This window comes from Aquarana catesbeiana, linkage group LG03 (assembly GCF_042186555.1).
Source record: "Aquarana catesbeiana isolate 2022-GZ linkage group LG03, ASM4218655v1, whole genome shotgun sequence".
In the NCBI taxonomy this organism is placed as follows: Eukaryota; Metazoa; Chordata; class Amphibia; order Anura; family Ranidae; genus Aquarana; species Aquarana catesbeiana.
The window spans coordinates 75,914,076-75,933,562 of NC_133326.1; the positions used below are offsets into that span (position 1 = coordinate 75,914,076).

General features: G+C 42.4%; 1 protein-coding gene across 2 annotated transcripts in view; it reads right to left on the reverse strand.

Moving 5' to 3' along the window:
- The window catches only part of LOC141131434 (tropomodulin-2-like), a 150,538-nt gene that overhangs the window by 17,756 nt on the left and 113,295 nt on the right, over positions 1 to 19,487 (reverse strand). For both annotated transcript variants that reach the window (XM_073618712.1, XM_073618713.1), the window contains 6 exons: positions 15,812 to 15,934; positions 11,053 to 11,127; positions 9,862 to 9,992; positions 6,161 to 6,268; positions 1,327 to 1,470; positions 1,102 to 1,246 (listed from right to left, as the gene is read on the reverse strand). In XM_073618712.1, coding sequence (XP_073474813.1) covers positions 1,102 to 1,246; positions 1,327 to 1,470; positions 6,161 to 6,268; positions 9,862 to 9,992; positions 11,053 to 11,127; positions 15,812 to 15,934 — 726 coding nt within the window. The remainder of the gene's footprint in view (positions 1 to 1,101; positions 1,247 to 1,326; positions 1,471 to 6,160; positions 6,269 to 9,861; positions 9,993 to 11,052; positions 11,128 to 15,811; positions 15,935 to 19,487) is intronic.

Consider the following 19,487-nt stretch of genomic DNA (forward strand, 5'->3'; position numbering starts at 1 on the left):
AGAAGCCAATGGGAAGGGCTCCCGGTCATGTAAGAGCCAATCACAGTGATTATCTTATTGAGATGCAGCTCCTGCCTCTCGGCATTGAGAGAGAAGTTCTTGAATACAGAAAAATTAAAAAATCATACTGTCCCCTTCCGGCTCTACCCCAAGAACTAAGCAATCAAACACCACTGATCGCTCAGTTCTCCCCTCCGCTCTGAGCAGAGAGCAGCGGCTGTTAGTCAACGGCTCTCAGCTCTTCCCCTCCAGTGCTCACTGAAGTGCTGGGCTATGGAGGACTTGCTGAGAGGCTGAGCCAGCTGCCGATCTAGGCAGCTGGGTGGATCCCAACTGTAAAGTCAGTATCTTTCACGAACCTGGACCAGCTGAGTGACGTCAGCCGGCAGCAGGCTTTAGCCCGCTGTTGGGTGAAAACAGGTCACAGGAGGGCCTAGGAGAAGTATAGTCAAAATAGCTTTTGCTTTACTTCTCCTTTAACTCCCACTTAAAGGGCTGCTGAGAGGCGGCAGGAAAGAATCTGACTGTTTTTATATATCTATGAAAGCATTGGGGTTGATTTACGAAAGGCAAATAAGCAGCCAACTTGGCAAGGGAAGTTGCACTTTGCTAGGAAGTATTCCCAGAGCTTCGTGAAGGTGGTTAAGCTCCGGTGTCTTCCATCACTCAATCAAGTGCAAAAATTCAGTTTATTTTCTTTGCACGTGATTGGGTATTCTCTGCAAAGTAAACTTTCAGCACATTCACAAATCTCTGGGGAATATTCTATGTGCAACTCCCCTTGCAAAGTGAACAGCCTACTTACTTGTCTTTAGTAAATCAACCGCATAAGGTACATTTAAAAGGATAACTGAGTCAAAGTTATTGAAATGCAAGCATAATATGGTAAGTAAATAATATACACACATACACTGTATTTGTGAGACTGTCCAATACATTAGACATGAGCAATATGTGTCAGTCTGCAGCAAGATTAGAATTCCCTAGACCTAATGCCTGACTTCTGTTGATCTTCGCAGAACAGAAATTGATATCAGGTGTAATGCACAGCTATACTGTTCAGTGGTCTGTAGCGGTAATTATATCACATTAGAGACTCACCTAAGTCATTATTCTTTGTAATGGCGGCTGCTGCTCTGGTCCTTGGACCTTGCTGTGTAAATTGATATCCAAATTTCAGAATTGCTGAGTTCTCTTCCAGCATCTGAGCAATTTCCATCTCTACGGCAGTCCCCAGCTGCTGTCTCTGCACACAGGGAAATGGATGTGAGCCACGGCTGAGTCCGCTCCCATACTGTCATACTAAATAAATGATTACACGTTTACCTGATTGGCAATTTTGATCTCTGTTAAGGTCTTATGCTCTTTTAGGGCTTCCACAAGAGCCAGGATTCCAGTTCCTGTGATAAAGTTGGTTTCCACATTCAGGCTTCTCAGTGTTTTATTCACTTTCAGCATATCTGCAAAAGCCTTTATAATGACAGTGCTGTTAAATCCTATTCAGGCAAAAATATATATAAATTTTCTTTATACTGAATTCCAGCCATGTGCAAAAAATCCACCAAAACCGCAGTTACCCCAGGATGGTATTTAAAAAAAAGGGATAAAAGGAAAAGGGTAACCATTACAACTGATAAGACTGAATGCTCATTACCTTAGCTGACCTAAGAGATGACATCAGATTCTATGGGCAATGCTGACACTTTCTTTTTGAAAACCTTTAATGGGGATTTCTGACAGAAAGTGAGTATTTATTTTGCTTTCTTTAGAAGTGGTCAGCTTAAAGCCTAACTCCGGGTTTACTTTAAATAGTTTGTTTGGGCCAAGCTGCCCAGTGATTCTTGATTAACAGATGTGCCCACTCGGAGCGCTGTATAAATTGTACATAGCCTCAGCTACAGACAGTATATAGCGATGTGTTCTGACAGCGGGATGAGGACTTTCAACCCATTCCCAGAACAAAATCAAGTAGGGCTGAGAGAACAACCTTTCATAGGAAGCATTGTATTTTTATGAATGAATACAAGGCTTCCTCTGGCTGAGGTGGAGATTGTGACATCATCCACCCGCCTCTCCTCCTCAGCTAATCAAAGAAAGCCTTGTAATCATTCAAGAAAAACAAGACTTCCTGTGAATCACTGGGCAGCGCTCAGCCAGACCCAATTTATTGTGGCAACAGAAATCCCCATCCCACTGCTAAAACACAGCATTGTATACTGTAAGTAGTTGATGTTACATAAAATTTATACAGAATTTTATGCATATGTTAGTCAAGGAAATAATTTGTTTTGGCCAGCTTGGCTCAAACTATTTAAAGCGGAGCTCCACCCGATTTCATGACAATAGCTGTAGAGGATTACCGCAATGTCCTAATGAAAAAACGGCACTTTTTTTTTTTTTACTACTGTACCTTTGTTGTTCAGATCATCTTTTTGTGTTCCAGGATGTACAGCCTGCGGATATGGGCGGGTTTAGTGCGGCTAACTCGTCATTTCCTATTAGCCCCACTGGCTCCTGGGAGCTTGTGTCATTGTTCCCAGGAGTCAGTGCGGCGGCCTGGCGCGAGTTATCGCGAGATTTCAATCCTGGAAGTGAACCTGAGCTGCTTACGGCGCTCCGATTTATGGTTACTGCGCATGCGCAAGATCGGGAATACAATGGGCGGTGCATGCTGGTCGATCAGAGGCACAATATCCCGGAAGAGGATGCCTGTGGGCTTCACATGCCCACAGGCAAGATGAGAACCGTCATTTGAAATGTTTAAAAGTTCATTTTTTGGGAGAAAACTGACATCCGAAAGTAACAGAAACGGAAAAAGTGAGTAACATATTTCAATGATATAATCTTTGTCATTTTCCAAAAAATAAAAAAAAGTTGTAGACAGTGGAACCCCGCTTTAAAGTCAAATAAATTTCAGCTTTAAAGACCCCAATGTCAGAACCACATATTTTTTTGGTTATTTAGGATAATGTAAATCAAATAAAAAGACCAACAAGTTCTGAAGCTCTCAAAAAAAAATGGCAGGCTCCCAGGGCATTCACTGGATGGTCAATTTAGCACGAAACCCCCAGCAAACAGTTAAAGCGGTAGTAAACCGATGAGTGTTTTTTTTTTACTTTGCAAACTGTAAGGCAATGTCATAATGTGGTAGAATGCATCGCATACTACCACATTATGTGAAACTTACCTTAGAAAGAAGCACTCCATCAACGCACTGTCACCATTGAAGGAGCTTCCATCTTCACCCAGTCTTCCTTCTGGGTTCGCGGACTCCGGCCGTGTGAGTGGCCGGAGCCGCAATGCCGTCACTCCCGTACATGTGCGTGGGAACTGCTGTTTATGGCACAGGACTCTGAAGGAACGGTCCGGGTGGCCGTTCCTTCACTGCGCATGCGCCGCTGACATAACCAACTGCATGTACAGTAAATATCTCCTCAATGGTGCACATTTAGGAGATATTTACAGTACCTATAGGTAAGCCTTATTATAGGCTTACCTATAGGTGAAAATTATGCATAGGAGTTTGCTCTCACTTTAATTACACAGCATCCTTCCTAAGCTATCAGAGTGTGATATTCTGTTCTGTGCTGCTTTGTTCAATGCTCAAATACAAAGGCTGTTAAGGAAAGATGTATAGGATGCCAGTCCATCCAAGAGGAAAAGATTCTCTGTCCTTTCTCTATCGGAAGCACTGTGCTACAGCAGCCTACCATCTAGCTGAGCCAAGATACACCACCAGGGTTCAAACTGCACATGTTTTATTTGCAGAATGTGATGTATGTGTGTGAGGCTGAGGAGAGGGGAAGGAAGTGACTGCTCTATCTAGGCCCCGATGCATAGGGACATACTTACATATTTGATAAGGTTGAACAAAGACACTGGTCCATCCAGTCAGCCTGAGTGTCTGAGTAATATGGTTAATAATAAAGAGGCACAGCTCTCTAAAGAGCTAAAGATACAGCTCTGCAGGGTACATATTAGACCTCTGCAAAGAGACCACTGCTTCCTCACAGAGAGCAGGTGTCCCATTGACTTGAATATGTTATTCCTGCAATATATGTACGTCCAATGCTAGTGTGCAGGTGTCGGTAGCCTGATGCCAGATTTTAAACAGCCAAGCTGCAGTCAGCATAGGAGGCTGTAAGCTGAAATATGGACCTGGGGGAGTGGTAGACCCAACTGTGTGTAGCAAAGGGGCTAGGGAGGGGCATGGGGGCATTTTTTGTAAAATGGGTACATGTACTTTTACTTCTCCCAGTGAAGTCACATAACCATGACATGCCTAACGCTCCCTTAGCCTACCTATCATAACCCCAATGCTTTTTTAGCATGGTACCACCACTAAAGTCAATAGAAACTATTACCCAACAATTACTGCCTGATCTGTCTCATATACATTAATACAAATGTTGACTTTGAAGCAGAAATCTAAGATAGGTAACACTGATTATAGGGAAGGATTGCTACAGATGAAAAGTGAAGCCTTGACTTCCACTATAAAATACTTAAAACTGAACTCTGGGCACAAAAAAAATAAAAAATTGCTATGTAGTGGGGCTGTGCTCAGTTGCTTGTTTTTGTCTAGGGCCTTGGAGAATGGAGATATACTTGCCCAATCCTCAGATCCTCTACACACAAGACCGATCCCTGTGGCTCCTGCCCCTCCCCAGCGGTCTAGCGGTCTGGCGCGGTGTACTGTTCCCGACGTCATCATGCCCATAGACCTGCTCTGGATGTGAGGATATCAGAAACAGTCCACCTCTGGATCGTGAGGTAATGACGTTTGCAGGTGAAGTGGAGGATTGGGTGAATATACAGCTTTCTCCAATCCCCTAGACAAAAACGAGCGGTTGACCTGTGCCTGTGGAGCAAGGAATCCTGTTTTGCACAAAAATTGTTCACAAAAAAGTTCCTTAATATTTCATGCAAAAGGGATGTGCAGTAGTGCGCCAAGAAAATGATGGCACCAAATAAACTATATGCGCTGCAATATTTTTATTTATTTGACATGTGATGTGCCAGAATGTCACGTGCAACAATTTGCATTCCTCAGCAACAGCTAATTTTAGTTTATCTGGCCCACAGTATGAAGAGTAATGCCCTGTACACACGATAGGATTTTCCAACAACAAATGTTGAATGTGAGCTTGTTGTCGGAAAGTCCGACCGTGTGTATGCTCCATAGAACATTTGTTGTCGGAATTTCCACCAACAAATGTTTGAGAGCAGGTTCTCAAATTTTCCGACAACAAAACTTGTTGTCGGAAATTCAGAGTGTGTGTACATAAGTCCGACGCACAAAAGTCTATGTATGCTCAGAATCAAGCAGAAAAGCAGCACTGGCTATTGAACGTCATTTTTCTCACCTCGTCGTACGTGTTGTACGTCACCGCGTTCTTGACCTTCGGAATTTCCGACAAGATTTGTGTGACCGTGTGTATGCAAGACAAGTTTGAGCCAACATCCGTCGGAAAAAAATCCACGGTTTTGTGGTCAGAAAATCCTATCGTGTGTACAGGGCATAAGGGTTATCACATCAGGACAGACAGCATGTTCTGGCAGCATCACCAGGGAAAAACTAAAGAAAGAAAATACACTGATAAAGAGAAACTGATGCAGCCAACACATCAATGGACTATTAAAGGAGAAGTCCAGCCTGAGTTTTTTAGGCTGGGCTTCTCCTAAGGGTCAAGGGAGTGCAATTCGTTTTGCACTCCTGTGACCCTTTTTTAGAGGTCTGAAGTCCGCTCTCCGCTGACGTCACTGCTCAGTCGAGGCAGCGCATCATCCCGACTTCCCAAGTCTGGATCCGCCAGCTGCCTTTATTGATGGCAGTGTCAGGGAGCCACTGAGACGGCCTCTCCCCGCCCCTCCACAGCTCATCGCTCCAGTGAGCGTGGAGAAGCAGACCAGGAATGATGCTGACTGACATTCAGCATCGTTCTGCTCGGGGAGGAGTGAGAACCGAGCCATCTGCAGAGACGGGGGACAGCTGCAGCATCGGTGTGATGCTCCATCCACTGAGGTAAGTATAATTAGAAAAGAAAAACATACTTCTCTTTTAAGCTGCAATATATTAGACTTGGGCTTGTTTTTGGGTTTAGGTACACTAATAATTTTACAATTTAATTGTTTTAATATACTATATGTAATAACTTACTATAGCTACTGGATCATTACTTCTCGTTGCTGCAAGGCTGAAAGACTTCACATGGGTATTCGACTCCAAAGCTTTTGCAAATTCTTTAAGTGTTGGTATTGGGATGTTCTAAATTGCATAAAAAATATGATAATCAGCATACAAAAGCATTTTATGCCTAACATGGTAAATTAACACAATCTGTCAAACTTTTTTTAATATCTAGGTAATTCAATAAGCAAGCATATGAACAAATCTGTGACGAATCTGTGACAGAATCCATGTAAATCAGACTCATGGGTGGACATATGGGTGCCCAATAGATAATTGAACTGTAGTTTTTGTAAAGAAACCTGTATTAAATTTTGTTATATCCCTCCCAACTCCCGGGTCATACACCCGGGCTGTACCTCTTGCATTTAAAGCTCAAGTTTAAGTATGGTGCTTTTTTCATAATTACATTGGTCCACCTTGGACCAATATAAGTATGTATGTGCCATACCTGTGGAGTCCCCATGGAAGCTGGAAATCACTTTATCATGCACTACTACTACAGTGATTGCCACTGAAGTCTGGGTCCCATGCCCCTTACTGAACCCAGGAATGAGTTACATTTAAGTAAAGTGGTTGTAACCCCAAAAACAGCTTTCACTGGCAGCCCCTCTCCTTTATCTGGTAATAACTCACTCTCCATGTGTTTGCTTAACCTCCCTGGCGGTATGATTATGTCTGATTTTTGAATGTCAAAGTGGTATATTGTTTTGCATGGAAATTTGGCGTTTTATATTGTAGGCCTGTAATTTTTAGGAATAACTCACCTAAATCTGTTCAAACAAGAGTCTAGTAGACATCCGGGTATGATAAAGTTTGAAACATGAAATCATAAATTATAATATAATAAATAACTATATAAAATAGCCTTGGATAGTAGTAGCAGAGTGGTTGTGAGTCACGTGACTGGCCTCAAGATAAATGGAAAAAGGTATTTAGAGGCATCTTTTTAAACAAACACTTGGAGAGTGAGTTTTTGCCAGATAAAGGAGAGGGGCTGCCAGGATATTTTTAAAGTTTTTAAAATTATGAATAGAGGCAAGGGGGGGGGGGGGGGCGGAGACAGATACACGGGAGCTGACAGGCAGGGAGGGAGGGGGGTGTGGAGGACAGAGGAAAGCAGCGGATGACAGAGGCACGTAAACTGACCACGGTAGTCAGGGCTCAGCAGCCATGATTACCATGGTTAGCTCACAGAGGGGGACACAGGAAGTGGCAGCATCAGCCAGGTTTTTTACAGTTTAGAGAGGGGCAGAATAGACAGCACAAGCACTGTGCTGTTTAATCTGCTATAAGGGAATGTAAAGTGTCCTATGATTGGAAGGGGTGGAGATTGTGATGTCACAGCCCCCCTATCCATCCCATCCAATCTCAGAAAACTTTGCATTCACTGAGAAAATGCAGATTGTTCCCTCAATGATGTCCGTACTAAGTGGGCAAACTAATTCAGCACATGACAAAAAGCTGTGCCTACTACAGTGATTTCCAACTTTCAGGGAGATCCCACAGGTATGGCACATACATACTTATATTGTTCCAAAACTGGACCAATGTAACTATGTACATACCTGGAATTCATATTTAAAGTGACACTAAACTTGTGTTCAAAAAACTTCTTAAAGTATTCTTAAGTCAAAAAAGTCCCTTCTATTGTTATCATCCTCCTACTGTGACCTGAATTCCTGTTAGAGGGTGGCTACTTTCATTCTCCATGGTCCCACTGTGTGAAGGAACGTAGCCACCCTCTCTTGCTTGCTCCAAGTGAAATGATGACATCCCCGCCACTAATGTACATTGTTTTTTCTCAAACAAATTAAAGCAAAAGGGAACAGGGGAGTTTTAGGATCTCACAGAGAATATTACAAGGAGACAGAAAAACTCTCATGAAAAATATGATTATTTTAGGAGAATAAGGATATCGTTTAGTGTCATTTTAAGCCTAAAGTGGTTTAAGTTTAAGCCTGCTACACATGGCTCAAACTTCAAGCCATGGGTGGGCCTGTCGGCACCCCCCCAGCTCAACAAACTTCGCTTGAAAAATCGAAGCAGCCAGTCAGAAAATTTACATTCCTACATTGACTGCATGCAGTCACTGTTTGGGTATTCTGACAGCTATGGGTGCCAGAAAATAATAGTCAGCAAAGAAAGATTGCTTTATCCATGCTTTTTAGGGTAGAAAGAAGAATCTATTCAATTACTCTCATTCAGTTCATAGGCTGAACAAGATAAATCTATGTGTAGGCAGTAAGTAGTCAGGTATTCATCTGTATTTAAAAGGCAGATAGAGCACAGATACATTTGTACCAACATGTAAATATAACTGCTAAAGACAACTGGAAGCTTACACTAACAGATGTCATTGGACAGTGATCATCTGACAATTCATTATTTATTAAACACTGCTTCGTCATGAGAATCTCTCTCTGATAATGGCTGTGATAAATCAAAAAGGGACAGATTTTCCCACAGTAATTTTAAACCTCCATCATTTTCTGAAATATAAGAACACTTCTTGTGTCAAGAAAAGTTCACTGCCACCTGGTCATGGAGGGCTTAAAGCAGAACTCCAGACAATTACTTTTTAAATGTTTTAGATATAGAATAGACCCATCTGTCAAACCCTTTTGTTTACAAAATTAATTTTGGTAAATCAGCAGGTTAAAAGGGATCATACACAATGGCTAAAATGGACTTCTATGCTTTTGTCTAGATCAGCTGTCATTAAGTGGCGGCCCACGTTCCGAACACGGACTGAGGTACGCTCCTGTCTGAACTGTCAGGCCACCAGTGTAAAGTGCCACATCTCCATTCCGCAGCCATTGGTGTAAGGTGGCACTGTGATGGGGACACCTGATGTAAGGTGGCACTCTGATAAGAATACCTGATGTAAGGTGGCATTCTGATGGGGATACCTGATGTAAGGTGGCACTCTGATGGGGACACATGATGTAAAGGGGCACTCTGATGGGGACACCTGATATAAGGGAGTACTCCGACGGTGGCAACTGATTTATGGGGGCACCCAATGTAATGAATTACTCTGCTAGGGGCACCTGATGTAAGGGGAAAAACTATCAGGGACTTTTACATACAGAGTGTTACCAGAGTGTGGAGGAAACAGTAAGAAAAGCGCCAGAGAGTGTGGCTGTGCCAAAAAAAGGAAAAGAGGTGCATACAATGTTTTACGTCACAGACTATGTGATTCGGACCTCGGCTGGAGGAAAATTTTAGTGACCGGATCTCCCTGAATTTTAATTCACTACTCCTGGTCTAGATGATAGGAAAGAGTTACCAATTCTTTTAGTCATAACCAATACATGGGGCTGATTTACTAAAACAGGAGCGTGCAACATCTGGTGCAGCTTTGCATAGAAAACAGTCAGCTTCCTTTTTTTTGTCAAAGCATAATTGAATAAGCTGAAATTAGAAGCTGATTAGCTACTATGCACCGGATTTTACACCCTCCAGTTTTAGTAAATCAACCTCAAGATGTACTTCCGAAATTAAATGAAGTTCTATGGAGTTTGCAAACTGAATTGAACATAACAAAGGATTGGCCATCAGTTTAAACACATATAATGGGTTTACATGGTAATATTATAAGTAGAGTTATCTGCTTATTTTTGAATATAGATGAAATAATGGAGTTATTTCACTTTTCTTAGAGTTACCTTAATGTTATTAAGGTTCACATCAAGGAGGAACGGATCGTTGGCTTTTATCCTCTGCATACTCTCTTCTACGTTTGTTGGGTTTGGGGGCTCATCAAATGCCGGTTTTACCTTTTCAGCTTTGACCACATCTGAAATTTAGGGCCATTATAGTAAGATCAGATGAATATGCCTACTATTACTAGTAACAATGAGTTGATACAACAAACACAGCTACTAAGAATTAGCAGAAAGTTGTGTACATAAACACTAAGGATAAGTAATAACCATACAGAGGTTAGATTTACATAACACAGAGAAAACAGTGGATTTATATATATGTATGACATCTATTTCTGGCCTGAACCCAAAGGGGTTGGTTTACTAAAGGCAAATGAATGGTTTCCTTTGTAAGGGAATGGAGGTGAAGCTCTGCTGACTTCCATCATCCAATCATGTGCAAGCAAACATTCTTGCACGTGATTAGGTATTCTTTGCAAAAGTAAATTTTCACTGCATTCACTATGCTCTAGGGGAAATTCCCTTGCACATTGCAACTTCTTTTGCAAAGTGAACAGCCTATTTGCCCTTCGTAAATCAGCACCAAAGGAGCCATTTATTAATGCTTTTACCCAAGATTCACAGATTTTTCATTAAAAAATCACCAATTTTTTCTAAAAGAATCTTATGTTAATGAAAAATTTTTAGGAAAAAGTTGAAAATAGCAATTTACATATATTTTGATGTACAAGACGTGCTGTGCTCCTTCCTTTCCATTCCTGTGGATTACATTTTCTTAGCTGTATATAATCAGATGTAGATGAGTGCGCTAAGCCCCCTAAGCCGCTGTCATGAGCGACCACTGCTCAGTAAAAGTGCTGGTCTTTGACAATACACAGTGCTATAAACCTGACCATAGATGGATCCAAATTTGGTTCAAAATTCAACTCATGTATGGGCAGGCTGGCTGTACTGAAGTTGAAATATATATCGACTTCAGTATAACCAACCTTTTTGTTTTTTTTGTTTTTTATTTTGATCAATCACTGCAGGCGTGGTTGAAGGAAAGAAAATTCCATAATGTATGGCCTGCCTTACATTCAGACCATCATGTTGCAAAATCAGCTCATGTACTATCTCAATATCAACAGCAGACATCAACATTCAATTATCTGTATGGTCAAAATGAAATAATATAATAAAGAGATTTACTTCTAAGGTCTACTCCATCTTGTCCATCTTCATTACCCTCTGTTCTGCTTGCAAAATGCTGCACTCCGAGGACGGCTAAAGAAATGAAGACAAGGGTTAGGAATATAGGCTTTGTTAATTACAGATGGCTGTAGTCAGTTATAAAAAGCCTCTAAAACAACTCATCTCTACAGGGAAGCCTATCCCACCTCTGCCTAACAACATAACTTTTCTTTCTTCATCAGCTCATCACCATACAGTTATTACCTGTTGTCACGGAACGTCCCACACTCCGCTTGAGTGCTTCCGTCATATACCACTTCCTCCCAGTCTGTATACAGATATCCCAACCTCTCTGAGCACAAACAGGGCGACACTTGCTTGTTGCTACCAAGAACTGACTTTATTCAGAACCAGAATACAGTCTTATATACACAGGAGAAGATTACTCTAACAATACAAACGTAACCTAATTAACATGAGCTAATTATCTAATCCTTTATACAGCCTAGGTGACTGAGACATGACCTTTCGCCCAGACTTGTGGTCACCGAGCTTCACACAGTTATAGCAGTTGTCCCGTCTCCTACATTGTATAGAGGACAATGTCATTAGCTCATTCAATTAACATAAACACAGGTTGATGACACCAGCATCTCCTCACAGGATGTGTCCCAACAGAATGAATCCATTGAAAATCCAGGGCCCATAATCAAAAGGCAACAGGCTTGCATACAGTCCTCTCCAACAGCCTCTGTTCTGGCTAGGTCTGTGACATTTCTCCCCTTTCGGCAGGAGACTAACACAGAAGGAGACCCCAGACGGGTTGACTCCGAAGTTAGTCCATAGTTCCAGTCCTCTACTGCCTGTACCCACACAGTACCCCAAACAAATTGTTCCAAACAGAGTATTACTCACCCAGCCAACCTCTGCCTCTCTCAGAGAACATATCTGCCGCTGGGGAGAGGCCTGGACTGGCTCTTCTCCCTGGAATCCTTTCTGCCGCTGGAGAGAAGACAGGGTGTCTGGGCTCACTCTGTCATGCTGTTGGGGATCGGGGCCCACTGCCCAGCATCCCTGGGGTATACAGGTGGAGACTGAAGTCCCATCCACCTTCACAGGAAATCCATCCTCTGTTAGTTGAGGGCAGAGTCCAGCAGTCCTCGGCCCTGTTGCCAGCCCTTCTGCTGGAAACCCCACACCATCTGCTCCGGCTAACTGTTGGAGAGGGAGGCCGACTGCCCCGCCTCCCTGGAACTCTGTAGTTGTTGCCGGTGCTGGGCAGAGGTTGGTAGCACTCTGCCCTGTTGCCAGCACTTCTGCTGGGGACTCCGCATCCTCTGCTCCGGCTAACTGTTGGGGCAGGAGGCTGGCTTCCTCCACTCCCAAACTGTGTAGCTGCCATTGGGGCGGTGAGCCGGCTGCTTCCTTTTCCATTCCCTCATCTGGCTGCTGGGACGACATGTCGATGGTACTGTCTCCCAGGTACACGGATCTTTGGTGGGGAGGAAAGCCCGCTTCCTCCACCCTGGCCAACTGTTGGGGAGGGACAACACACACCTCCTCTCCCTTCTCCCCCTGTATCTGCTGCTGGGAAGTGATTGCCATCTTCTCAGCCTGAGCCTCCACAATTGCTGCAGGTGTGGGGCAGAGGTCTTGGACCCTCTGTCCGGTTGCCAGCACTTCTGCTGGGGGTTTGCCAGGTGGTTCCTCCTCTACAGAAACGTCTATTAAATCCCCAGTCTCTGGAATTGGTAAAAGTGTGGGACAGAGGTCTTGGACCCTCTGTTCAGTTACCAGATCTTCAGCTGGAGAAGTTTGTTTTAACTCCATAGATGCTGCTGGCAGAAAATCACATGCCACCGGAGGGCTCTGTAGCTCTCATCCAGCTTTATCTCTGCCCAGACCAGCCTGCTTAATTCAGCTGTCTGCTTCTTGTGTGGTTTTTCTCCCAAAAACCGCACCCGCAGTCCGTACTGCGACCAGTACCTTTCCTCAATGGAGGGGAGAACTTTTCCCTGGTGTCGCTGCTCACGGGCTAGCGCTTCCTTCCAGAGTTTGCAGCGAATAGAATCACACCATCCCAGCAGGACCTGCTCCGATACTGGTCCTCTGTGCTGTATCTGCATCTCTCGCAACCTCCTTCTGAATTCCTCATCCATGGCGGCTGGTATCTGTACCTCTCCTCTCCTGCTATCTGGACCTTGGATCCAGATGGAAGTTTGGATGTCCCAGACTGTAGGAAGCTTTCCCGCTGCTTGCCACCAATGTCACGGAACGTCCCACACTCCGCTTGAGTGCTTCCGTCATATACCACTTCCTCCCAGTCTGTATACAGATATCCCAACCTCTCTGAGCACAAACAGGGCGACACTTGCTTGTTGCTACCAAGAACTGACTTTATTCAGAACCAGAATACAGTCTTATATACACAGGAGAAGATTACTCTAACAATACAAACGTAACCTAATTAACATGAGCTAATTATCTAATCCTTTATACAGCCTAGGTGACTGAGACATGACCTTTCGCCCAGACTTGTGGTCACCGAGCTTCACACAGTTATAGCAGTCGTCCCGTCTCCTACATTGTATAGAGGACAATGTCATTAGCTCATTCAATTAACATAAACACAGGTTGATGACACCAGCATCTCCTCACAGGATGTGTCCCAACAGAATGAATCCATTGAAAATCCAGGGCCCATAATCAAAAGGCAACAGGCTTGCATACAGTCCTCTCCAACAGCCTCTGTTCTGGCTAGGTCTGTGACACCTGTTGTACCACTCGCCCTTAACTTTTAGATTGTAAGCTCTCATGAGCCATCCATCCTAACCCTCTTGATTTGAATTGTATTGTAAGTGTACTGTCTCCCTTTATATTGTAAACTGCTGAGCAAACTGTTGACGCTATATAAATAATAAAAATGTATAATAACAATAATATTAATGCAAATTATGTCTACTTAGCTTGAAAATTAAAATATTTTGTTCATTTTTTTCTGCTCCCTTTTCTAGAATAGAGCATATTTTGAGTAACTACCTGCCACTTACTCTATATCTAAATCCAACGTTTAAACCAAACGTGTTGTTGCACATTGTCCTGTAATGTTATAAAGTAAAATCTCTTTAATTCTAATTATGTATTTCTTTCAATGTAATTATACTGGCAAAGTGTGCACACAAGGGCCAGATCTAGGGGGGTGCTGGGTTGGGATGTGCCTACCCAGATTTCTTGCTCCCCAGGACCAGAGATATCAGTATCTGGAACTGGAGGGATGAGGGGGAAGTGTCCAGCCTGGGAGATGCTGAGTTGGTATGGCTGCACCGTGCCCTGTTCCTATCTGCAATACTGCATCATTCAATCCTGTGGTGCAGGAGGGCAGACTGGAAAGCACTGCACCATTCATAGCATTTGTGCTGGCAGTCAGCATATCCACAGCATAGAAACATGTGATGTTTATCCAGGGTGGTGATTTAGAAAAAGATGGAAAATCTGCTTCAGTATAGATCTACTGCATCTTCTGCTCCTTGCCATGATGCTGCAGCTAAGGAGAAGATTTGAAGGTAGAACTCTACTTGTGAAGGAAGGGCTGAGGACTCTGTTAGGAGCACTGGCTTTGATGTGATGGGGGCATTCTGATCTGATGGGATCTGACTCTGATGTGATGAGGGGAACCAGACATGAAGGGGGGAGGCTGTGGGGGTGGGGGGAGGTCTCGGATGTGAAGGGGGACTCTAATGTGAAGAGGGAGCTCTGGTGTAATGGAAGGACTCTGATGTGTTGTAGGGAACCTGATGAAATGGGGAGTGGTGGGGAGACTAATGTGAAAGGTTGACTCCAATGTAATAGAGGAACTAGAATGGGGGGACTCTAGGAGGACACTGGTGTGATGGAAGGATTCTAGTTTGAAGGTAGAGACACAGGTGTGATGGAGATTCTGATATGAGGGGGGCTCTGATGTAATGGAGGCTTACTATGATGTAACAGGGGTTTCTGATGTGATGGGGGGACTCTGATGTGAAGGGGGCTCTTATACTCCTATATTTGTACTGGTGACCAATGTCACAAAGTAAGTGGGGTTCATCTAAAATGTTAGAGTTCTTCTCAGAACAAATGCCAATATAATGAGGACACCTAATCTCGGAAAACTGTTCAATTCCACTCATTTTGGGATGCTTCCTCTAACTTTAAGGGCTGGTTCACACCAGATGTGGTGTGACTGCATTGGGCAGCTATTCCAGCACAGTCCCACTGCATGGACAAGGCAAAATGTCTTGTCTCCTATGTGTCTGGTTCACAACACTGCAATGGGCAAGATGCGCTGAAAAAAAGCCACTTGCTATGGGGCAGAAAAAGGAGGAACCAGGAGCGCTGGCAGGGGACCCGAGAAGAAGAGGATCAGGACTGCTCTTGGCAAACACATTTCAAAGAGCAAGCATGTATAACATGTTTATTAAAAAAATGTAATGTTTAAGTTGAAGTTCCTAATAAAATGATACAACACTATTCCAAAACTTATTTGTGTGCTTTGTTTTCTATAACTATTCGTTTGGCAAACTGAAACAAAAATGTTAATGTTTTTACGACAGGAGGTTTAAAATCTAGACATTTTTTTTAAAGTATTAGAAATGAAAACTACTTGTTTTGCTCCATGAGAAAACCATCACACTCTCCCTTTTATGTTCTAGCCTGGCAAAATAAAAAGACAGAATGTGATTGGTTGCTTAGAGGCAACACAAGCAGCTCTGCTCTGAACAGCATGGTAAATGAGTCTTACTAGCGAGGTCGCTGAGCTCAGTGTCTGTGGCACTGGCAAGAGCTTCTTCCAGTTCTGGCTCCAAGGTCACCCTTTCCTCTGGCTGGCGTTCCATTGGCATATGCTTGGGAACAAACACTTTACCTGTGTGAATACATAACAAGCGAGAGAGCCAGGTTCACAGAAGGAATGTATTACCGTCATTAGACTTTAGAATATATTATAAACCAAGTCCATTTTCAGATTTATTTTCCATGAACTGTACATACATATTTAGAATGTCCAGCTGCAGTTGTTATTGTACAATTTGTAAATGAAGAAATGCAGCTGCACAATATCAACGTCTTTGTGGATATTCAACCAAATGAATTGCTTTAGTGAAAATAATGTGTTTTGCAATGATACAAAGAATATACCAAGAATTTCCCATAATTTACTTTTATTATTATTACAGCTGGAGCACATTTATTTACAGATTACACAGTAGTACAATATCCATCAAAATGATGCAATCTGCAAACATTCGAATAGGCACAACTTCCCTTCCGATCAATTTAGATGGAACAGAGTCAGTCAGCTAGGGTGGAAAAATATCAGTTGTTTTGCATCAATCACTGTAACTGGAATACTTTTTGTTAATAGATACTAATACTATTTTGATTGATCTGATTATGAGATTGCTTAGTGGAAATAGAGATGCAATTCAAGACTTATGATTGTAAGTTATATACTTAACTAATTTATCTCTCGTATTTTAACTATCAAAATCCACATTCCTGTGGGTGACATATCAACTGAATGGGTTGTCGATCTTTAGATTGATTATTCCTATCAGGAGAGATCAATGGTTAAAGAAATAATCATTTATTGAAGTGTGTATGGATACCATAACCTGTGCTTTCCTACTTATTAAGTCCTGATCTAGCATGCAGGCCGGGAGTTCCCACTTCAGTAGAAGGATATTGGTTTCAAGTACTGTAGTAAAGTAAATTTATTTTATATAAATACGTGTCTAAAGAAAATATACCATATACAGGTATGTGTGTTTTTTGTATATATTTTATTCAGTAGTGATCTAATATTTTTACAGACATATTTATATTTGTTATAGTCATTGTTGGTATATGACTACATCTAACTAGCTAAAAAATTAGCATGACATTTTATTACCATTGTGCATAGCAAGGGGGACATATGGCAAAATAGAGGTGCAGAAATCTGCCATTGCTGACCTACCTCTGAAAAGTTGAGCTGCTATTGAGCTGACTGATTGGCTTCAATATTTACTGAGTGGGTGATTCACCAGGCATAGAGAGGTTTTTAACCTTTTGGCAAGCTGCCATTATTGGAAGGTACTAAGTTTAAGAGGTCAAGGAAAGCCAAGACCACCAGACTTCAGATCTTGGAGGCCTGGTTATGTAGACTTCCTCCTTCCAGAGTGAGAAGTGACATTTCTTCATATTGAGAGGAGTTACTGGTTGAATTGATGCATGAAAGTCTGTTTATCTGGTTTCCAAAATCTTAGTTTTGCTAAACTGGAAAATTGTAATAAGCACAAAATACATTGGACAGCTGGAACTTAGCCCTACAACTCTCTGGCAAATGAAAAGGTCTTGGTTCACTTATGAGAGAATTTCTCTTAGTCCTCCAGTGTCTTAGAGAGGGTGCAACAGGAGCAACAGAAACGTGAAAAAGTGAGCAGGAACAGCCTAAATCTTTGGGTACATAGGGAGGAAGATTCTACTATTGGAGTATCTAAGACATTTTAGAATACATGGTCTGTCTTAGCTCTACCTTTAGCTAAAGTATCACCTTTAGGGAACTGACCTTTTAACAGATGTGGCAGAAATTATAAACCTGAAGTTGATCATAAATGGTTGATGCAGCCATTAAAATGGAACTTCAGTCATTTTTTCATATTTCCATCTATTAAATCTTCTACAATAAGAAAAGATTGGGGATTAGGTTTTGGGAACTTCTGTGAACACACAGCAGTTCTCCTTCGGTGCGCCCTTGTTTCCCATATGATGAACGCTAGCTACCACTAGGACTGTCACTAACAAACCTTTTTTATTTTGCACGTTAGGACTGTACCTCATTTGAGGCCAATAGTGGGTCTATCCCACATTCAGTTTATACAATAGTATCTTGCTTAAGTGCATATAGGGAGTGTGTATAGTCCCGGGGCACATACAGGGGAAATACAGGCGTAGATGCTATATATGAGAAACCACACTCGATAATACAAACCCATTTGGGCTATTGCATATACACCTGTATCCTAATAGCTCCTAATATGATCCGGATCTGGATTTTTAATACTAGTGAAGGTTGTTACTGTTGATACACTGTGATTAATAAGAGCATTGGCCTCTTTTTATTGACTAACTTTTTCAATAAATGCAAGGATGCAAGAACGGACTCTGCTGGGGGCACCTGATGTAAGGACGGACTCTGCTGGGGACACCTGATGCAAGGACAGACTCTGCTGGGGGAACCTGATGCAAGGAAGGACTCTGCTGGTGGCAGGCGACGTGGCTAGTGACAGGCTCAGGGATTCCACTGATTCGGCATTATGGTGAGTTGAATGATTTCATTTTATATTACAATATAATAATAGAAATAATGCACTTCAATCATCCTGACACCATAACAATCATGGTGCCGGCATGACTGAAGCGCTAACACCATGTGTTTGGAGTATCTTTATCTGCTGATTGTTAAACTTTCTATAATACACATATTTCTATTGTTGTGTAGGATCTGGGGCTGCTGTCCCTTCATTCCTCTCTCCCCCTTTCCCTTTCCATCCCTCATTCATCTCAGACTCTAACCACACCCTCTTTGAGCCACGGCCACTATTTCACGTAAATCATGCCCATTTTTCAGCGGTTTTCTGTTTTTCTATGCCACACCTACAAACACATGCCCTGCCCCTTAATTATTATGCGGCTCCGCCTACAGCCAAAAAAGTGTCCCACAAATTTTTTTTGCAATGTTGGCAATTATGTAAAGAGGAACTGCAGTCTGCTGACATACTTTGTAATGAAAACATATTTGCATTCTGAAGCTTCCCTCCAACCATATATATATATTGTGGTTTTGTACTTGCCAAATATGCTGCAGAAATCTCCCTTGACTAAGTCTGGCTGCAGCCATTTTAACTGTGGGCAGCTGAAGCTGCTGCCTGTTCACTTTCTGGATTTAAAAGAGAAGCACACCTCCAGCTCTGCAGCCCTGCAGCTTTCATTGGCCCTCTTATACCTCATCCCCCCTCCCTTCCTGGCAAACTCTCACGAGAGCATGATGTCATAAGCCTAGGATTTTGCCAGACAAGGAACAGGAAGTGGGCTGTATAAGGTATTTATTGGCAGGAAAAAAATATACTTTACTATCCAAAGTCAAAACAACAAGGACAGAAGATTTAATAGCGAAAAAAGGGGAAGGAAACGGTGCACTTGGGGAAGCCCAACAGGTGCATCCATGCGGTTAATTAGGCAGACATGGCTTGCTTGGTAGTATGAAAAAACTTGTATTTATTGAAAAAGTTAGTCAATAAAAAGAGGCCAATGCTCTTATTAATCACAGTGTATCAACAGTAACAACCTTCACTAGTATTAAAAATCCAGATCTGGATCATATTAGGAGCTATTAGGATACAGGTGTATATGCAATAGCCCAAATGGGTTTGTATTAT